The sequence below is a fragment of the Elephantulus edwardii genome, unplaced genomic scaffold (genome assembly GCF_000299155.1).
Source record: "Elephantulus edwardii isolate Elephantulus edwardi_28Jun2011 unplaced genomic scaffold, EleEdw1.0 scaffold00022, whole genome shotgun sequence".
NCBI classification, from domain to species: Eukaryota; Metazoa; Chordata; class Mammalia; order Macroscelidea; family Macroscelididae; genus Elephantulus; species Elephantulus edwardii.
In genome coordinates, this window is record NW_006399772.1 from 10,927,507 (window position 1) to 10,935,219 (window position 7,713).

Consider the following 7,713-nt stretch of genomic DNA (forward strand, 5'->3'; position numbering starts at 1 on the left):
AATATTCTTCATACAATGTATGAACGTATAGATAACTTTCTGGGCATAAAGTTTTTTTTATATGGTGGTCAGATGAAGATCTCTCTGAATTACACTTTCATTAAAACCTTGTTTCAACTGGCACCTGGAAGAAAAAAAAGTCTGTTAAACTTTGTTTTTTTCAATCAGGCCTGCATCATGTTTAAGAAGAATGAATATGGCCCATCTGATCCGAATCAGGTGCCAAAATGTGCCAGAGTCATCGCCTTTGATCATTTTTGGTCATCAGACATCTGTTTTTGCTACTTGGTTACCTTAGATTCATGTAATACCACGTTATTTCAGTATATTTTTCAAATGCCTCCTTAAATCAAGATAATTATACATTCTAGTATGGCACTTTTTTTTTTTTTACTTCTATTTCAGGAGTCAAAGAACTGCAAAGGGTTTTGGGTGCTGGCTAGGTACTTCTGACATTCAATGTTTGCCTGAAGAACCGCCGGTCACCTATCCACAAATGTTCACTTAGCTTCTGCTAAGCTCTGGTAGCTTCATGGTAAGGAGCTCTGCTGCCAGCTCAAAGGCACACTGTTCAAATCCCCCACTGCTCAGCAGGAGAAAGATGAGCAATCAACTCCTGCGAGATTTACTGCCTCTGAAAATCCACTGGAGGGTCCGCTATGGTTTGGTTCTGACTCGACGGTACACACAAGCAAGGCTAAGGAAACTCTTGGTTTAATGAGTAAGGAGCTGCACTGCCAACTCAAAGGCACACAGTTCAAGTCCAGCTGTTCTGCAAGAGAAAGATGGACAGTATCCTCACCTGCCATTGACTGCTTCTGAAAACCTACTGGAAGGTCAAAAATGAGTTGGCTCTGACTCAATAGCACCTAACAAGCACAACAAGGGAGCTCTGGTGGGCCAGTGGCATTGAGTAAGGTAAGGGGAGGCAAACAGCTGGTTGGGTGGTTTTGTTGTTGGGTGGTTGAGTTTGTTTTGTTTTTTTTTTTTTGTTGGTGTTTTGTTTTAAATAGATGGGAGAAACAGGATAAAGCTGACCTCAAATTGTTAGCTATTTGGTTCAAAAGTTGCATCAAATACTAGGTTTAAATGCTATTCCTCTGTTTTATCCCCTAATACTTTTTGACAATACTAAGTCCAGCTCCTGGAGGCAGTTTCTGGTCTGAGGTCCCTGGAGGGTTGCTCAGAAAAGGAGGGTTGAGTTTTTCTAGGAACCATGACAAACAACAGAGCTCAGGCAGGGTCTCCTTTTACTCCCAAGTTTATAAGCTGATTTCACTTTTTGGATTGTCTTTTTATATGAGCTTTTCTTACTTGATATCATTTTTGATGGAGGATAAGGTTGTGATATGTATGTCTTCATTTATAATTTAGATTTCTTTGGCTGTTCTTATTGGATCTTTCTTCAGCTAATGAAAAGTGCCACCAGCCACCTCCCATACTTGGAGACAGTCTCTAGAGTCTTTTCAGGACCATCAATTCCATTAGTTCTACAACCCGGAACAGATGTAGAATAGTACAATGAACAGGGAGCTTGGTGGCTTAGTGGTAAGGAGTTGCACTGCCAACCCGAAGGCACATGGTCTGAATCCATCCCTTGCTGCTTTGTGGGAGGAGGGTCTCCTCCTGTACAATGTACAACCTCTGAACATCTGATGAAGGGTCAGCAATGAATCAGTTCTTGCTGGAAGGCACATAACATCAACAACCATGCAATGAGTAGAGAATAGGTTTTGGTGTTAGCCAGATCTGGGTTCTAATTCTGTTGCTGCTAACTTGTGTGTGACCTTGAGCAAATTTCTTTACTTGCAAAATGAAGATAGCATCTTTGTATATAAGGATTGATGTTTGTGCCATCTCACTGGATTTGACCCATAGCTGACCCTCTAGCCAGTTTTCAGAGACAATATACTACACAGGAGGAGATCACCCAACTTTCTCCCACAGTGCAGCTGGTGGATTCAAACTACAGCTTTAGGATTGCAGTGCAGCTTCTTACAACTAGGTCACATAAGGACAGTTTTTTGTTGTTGTTGAGTATTATCCAATTGCAACCAGCTCATAGCTGACCCTCCAGCAAGTTCACCTGTCTTTCTCCCTTAGAGCAGCTGGTAGATTTGAACTGCATGTCTTTGGGATTGCAGTGCAGCTCCTTACCACCCAGTCAACAGAGCTCCCTATAAGGATTAAGAGGATTAATATAATGCACTTACTGAAACCTGATCTACAGATACCCACTTTGAGCTGTGATATGTTAGCTTCTGGGCTCCATCATGCTTTCATTTCTAAATGAAAATAGCAATACCTCCCCCTCCACCCCGTGGATAATTACAAGATGAGGGAAGATGATGATGGCTTTAAGGAATTTTGAAACACTTCCTTGATATATGTTTGTGCCCCTCGCACCCCTTGTGCCCTCTCGCTCTCTTTGGGAGAAGCCTGCTGCCTGCCTATCTTTCTCAGAGTAGGTCCCAGGGCTCACAATTTACACATTCTGTATCACATTGTTAGAGATCTAGTGTAACTATTTTTCCAACCTTTCCAGTCTCGCTTTCTTTTCCTCACAGTCCCTATGAGATTGGTTGGCATCATTTTGCTTTTTGAAACAGGGGGCTAAGATGAATGTGACGACAGAAGAGTCCTCACTACTTCAAGTGTTTTGCTGTGATGGTGTCTAGATAAAGAAGTCTCATGACTAGTACCTGACACTCGCGATTGCGCAGTCCTCCATTGGTATTGATGGTAAAGTCATATGCCATTTCTTTTTCCTGAGATAAACAGAATGGAAATGTGGGTTAGGAACATTTTTTTAAAAATGTTGTAAAATAAAGAGAATTTTTAGAAGTGCAGATCATGGTACGAATGTGAAAGACACCAAAGAGCTGGTACCTGAGTGGGATTAAACTTTGAAATATTGTAATCCTTCTTCATCAAACAATGCAGAACTGCATCATGGATGGTTAGGAAAAATATCGAGTCTTTGACTTCAGCATCAAAAAACTGACACCGGGCAAGCTGCTCAACCAGCTCATCTGAAGAGGGAAGGAAGAAACACATTTAGGTGGAAGGAGCTCCAGAGTCATGGGATTTTCTGCAAGCTGATGTTTATGTTTGTAAGTGGGCATTTCAGAGCTGGCTGTTTAAATGTTTGTGGGCTGCAGTGGTGTAAGCCCAGCGTACCAGTATCATCTGGAACTGAAGAATGTCTTTCTAACAAAAATTATGGATCTAATGGCCACTTAAAGGAAGAAAGAAACAGTTCAAATAAGGAAAATTTTAGGAGAAAACCAATCCACTCTGTATTAGGTATGAACCAAGTGAGTTGTTAATCTCTCTACTTATTAGACTGAAGCATTGATTTTGGATTATGATTAAAATTTGAAATTCTGGCAAGCTAGAACCACATGTTTATGGACTGGAGTTAGGCTTGGATTTGTAATCAACAGATCTGGTGTCAATTATTTGGGGCTCATCTTCCCAATGCTGCTAGGTTCCATCAGAAAACATTGACGCTGTCTTTGCAGTGATCTTTGAGGGCTCTAGAACACTAGAGAAACAATACTGGGGGAACGTGCAACCCAGGGCTCCTCAGAGGCACAGATGGCGAAGCTTTGATTAACATACATTGGGCATCGGGTTAGGAGAGAAAAGGGACTGCATGCTTGAAAAAGTGGAGGGTCAGTGGAAGAGAGGAGGATGTTCAACAAGGTGGATTGGCACAGTGACTGCAGCTTTGGGCTCAGTTGGGTCGGGGATGATAAGGACGGCATAGGGTAGGGCAGGGGCAGATCAGCTGTCCAGAGAGTCACTGTGGGTCCTACTCAACCGCAACTAACAACAGCTAACACTCAGATCACACAAAATATTTACCACGTGTCTGCTCCCTGTAATCCCTGGGCAGGTGATAGAAAGGATATAGATCTCTCCATCAAATATTATCTCCCACTCAGTAAAGCATTACATATCTGTAAGTCCCTAGCTGGTGATATAAAGATCAAAAGTTCAATTAGATATGAATCTTAGCCTTAAGGAAGGTATCACTGTAATACTGGGGGGAAAAAGTGTAATAATGAGGGCAATGCAATCTATTTTTTTGTTAATTATTTTTTCATTTTATTTTCTATTGGTTTGCATACATAACTCATATACATTATGTATCATTCATGTACACTGTGTTTCATGCACTCAATCATATGTATTGTGTCTTATAAATTAATAGCATCGACCTATGCCTCCTAGTACCCTTTCTTCTCAGGTTCCCACTAGATCTTTTCCAATTTCTTCACCACCACGTCACCTCTGCCCACCAAACTCTGTTATCCTATGAATTCTTAAAACAATGATCTCAGAGTTGAGTTGCATGAATAGGGAAGTACAGATCACATATCTTTGTCCTTTAGAACTTCAGGGACAGTAGATAAAGATTGCTAGTTTCTGTCAGCAGATGTAAAAAAAATTGACATAGCAGGTATAATTTGCAGGAATTATATTATTATATATAATTATATATTATATATATAATTATATATTATTATATATATTATTGATTTTGGAGAAAGGGAAGTTGGGAGAGCATGTAGATGGGAGATTTGTTCACGGACATCTTAACATTGATAGGACCTAGCAATGATGAGATGCAGAGAGAGAAAGGCATAGTGATAGATTGAGACAATATCAGCCAAAGACTGAGAAAGGGTGTCAGAAAAGATGGCAAAAACAGACACCTTCAAGGTCTCAGAGAAACAGATTGTTAATACAGTAACTGCAACAATGGGCTTGACTTATTGGTGCCCAACAACAAGTGCTCAACCAGCTGAAAGTTACCAGTTTAAACCCACCCTGAGACATCTCAAAAGCCAGGCTTGGCGACCTACTTCCTAAAGATCACAGCCCTGGGAATCCGGTGGGGAACAGATCTACCCTGAAACTCATAGAGTTGCCATGAATCAGGATTGGCATGGCGATAATTAACAAACAAGATTGTTGTTCTAATTTTTAGCTCTAAGGAAGTCTTGAAGCTAGAGTAGAACTAGGCTAACGAGTAGCAGCCAGTGGGCAGGGAGTCATGGAAGGTGCCAATTTCATGCCCCCCTCAGGACTTGTTTATTTTCCACCCCCTTGCCCTAACATTTGGAAGGAGTGGCATCTACATCCTAAACAACAGGCCTCCAGAAACTCTGTGAATTTTGATACATGATGATGGTTATATAAAGGCTTCAGGCCTTTTGTTCATAGGGTCGCTATGAGTCGTGCTTGACTTGACAGCAGTCAACCACAACAACTCCCTAACATGCTCTCACCCTTAAGATATTGTCAAGGGAGCTCTGGTGACCTAGTGGGTAAGGAGTTGCACCGGCAAACTAAAGGCATTCAGTTCTAGTAACACCAGCGGTTCTGCTGGAGAAAGGTGGGCAGTCTCCTCCCATGTGGTTTGCAACCATTGAAGACCCACTGGAGGCAGCTATTAGTCACTTCCGACTCCACAGCAGTGACTCACTCAAGATGTTTTCAAGGTTGAGTCTCTCCCTTCATTCTAGTTTGCTCAAACATCACAGTCCTGTTGCCCAATCTCTTAACTCTAGTTTTATTTTCTGCTGAGTTTATCACTACCTAGAATTACACTTTAGCTTGCCTGTTATCTGGTCTTCCAGTGAAACTGGAAGTTCAATAAGGGCCATTCACCAGCTCCAATTTCCTTCCCCAAACCTATTCTAGTCACTGTTGTACATTCAGTACCCAGAACAGGGCCTGACAAGAAGAAGGTGCTCACTAAGTCTTTGCTGGACGCATTTCGTGTTCTTGCAGACAGACAACAAGAGACAAAACAAGACCAGCACCTGCTCTGGAGCACCTGACAGCACAGCACCTGGAGATACTGTGTTGTCCAGTGGGGACAGAAACAGATCTGCTGGAGAAAGGGAAGTGTGTGTATTCTCCGAATCCAGAAGCTGGAGAAGCCCAGTGCTCTGCCTGAAGAAACAAGGACCTTTCCACAATTGTTAAAGGACAAATTTTCTGAGGAGTTTTCTAGCCAGAATGGAAAGGGTCTCCTAAGGACAAAACACTCATTAGGAAGCTCTTTCAAATGCTTAAGTGAAAATAATAAGGGCTTACATAAATCAAGGCTGGAGAAACAGACAGAGATTGAGTCAAGAGAAAATATTTATATGTTCCAGTAGCTTGTTCAGTGACTGTAAAGGGGAGGAAAAATTAAGAAATTAAAAATGGCTCCAGGGTTTCTGCTTTGATTAACTTGCAATGAAATGATCGAAAGAGGGAAAGAGAGAAAAGTTCTGAGAGGGAAGAACACATGTTTAGTTTGGAACAGAAGTATCTCAGAACATCTATAACATCTTGGAACATCTATAACGCTGAACACCTGAGTCTTCAGCCATGAGAGGTCTGGGCTAGAGGTATACTTAGGATATTCATGGGCAAGTAGGAGTTTGACCTGACAAAATCTATGGAATTAGAGAGAGCCCATGGAATGAAAATGACAGGACTTCAGATTGAAGTTTGAGGAAGACCAAATGTTAAGGTGTGGGGAAGAAGCTAATAGGAGGAACTGAAGAAAGAAGTGTCTTGCAGAAGTCAGGAAAGGAGGAAGTTTCAAGGAAATCTCCATTAACATGAGACTGGAATGAAGGCAGTCTATTTTGGTAACCTGGATATCACTGATTACTTCCACCAGGGCAGCCTCATGAGGGAAGCAGAAGCGAGGTTGTTATGAACAGAGGAGTGCATGAGAGAGGAAGAAGAATGACAGAATACATGGCAAGCGTGCTAAGAAGTTTAGACTACAAAGCCCTACGTGTTTGCTCTTCTGCTGCTTATTAAATGAGGAATTAAGTTCTAATGTTAATTCAATTGTGCATTGCTAAAATGAAAACAACAATATTTCATTTCTATAAGGATCTCGCTTTTAAAATTCATTTATTTTCGCACTTTTCCCTCCCTCCCCAGCCAGTTTTGCTCCATAAGGATTTTTATAGACTCAGTTATCAACTGGATTGCCTTCTTGGCTACCTTATGGAAGACCTATTCTTTTCAGGTTTATCTGTATTGCAATTTGGCAGTCAGCCCAAAGTAATTGTCAGAACATACAAGTGAAACAACTTACCATCAATTCCCACAATATACACATCCACTTGGATCCTCACAAATTCTTGCAAAATCTGTTGGAAAAGAAATATATCTTCCTCAGGGAACAGTTTTACTTGCTAGAAACAAAGTCTTATAGATCATTAAGTGATATATTGCATTCAGAAACATCTTGTATTTTGAGAAGGCAATAATATAGAGGCGGTTGTTGTTGTTAGGTGCCATCAAGTCAAGTATGACTCGTAGAGACCCTATGAACAAAAGATCTGAACCCAGGCCTGTCTTGCGCCATTCTCACACTTCTGACACACAAGAGCCCATTGCAGCAGTCACCTTGCCAATCCACATGGATGACGGTCTTCCTCTCCTTCGCCAACCCTCCACCTTTCCCCACATCATGTCCCTCTCCAAGGAATAGCCCCTCCTAGCAATATGTCCAAAGTATGTGAGGCGAAGCCTCATCATTCTTGCCTCCAAAGAGCACTCTGACTGTACCCTCTCCAATGTTCAAAACAAGGGCATTGAAAAACAAGGAACTCATGCAATATTATTCAAAATGGGTGACCCTGGAGGACATTATGCTGAGTGAGGTATCTCAGTCACAAAGGGACA

General features: G+C 41.5%; 1 protein-coding gene across 1 annotated transcript in view; it reads right to left on the bottom strand.

The window, feature by feature from the left end:
- Window positions 1-100: 100 nt before the first annotated feature.
- The window catches only part of SLC26A3 (solute carrier family 26 (anion exchanger), member 3), a 58,586-nt gene continuing 50,973 nt past the window's right edge, over window positions 101-7,713 (bottom strand). Inside the window, exons 17-20 of the mRNA XM_006882630.1 lie at window positions 7,121-7,175; window positions 2,890-3,032; window positions 2,703-2,768; window positions 101-124 (exon numbers count right to left, since the gene is read on the bottom strand). Of these exons, the coding sequence (XP_006882692.1) occupies window positions 101-124; window positions 2,703-2,768; window positions 2,890-3,032; window positions 7,121-7,175 (288 nt within the window). The remainder of the gene's footprint in view (window positions 125-2,702; window positions 2,769-2,889; window positions 3,033-7,120; window positions 7,176-7,713) is intronic.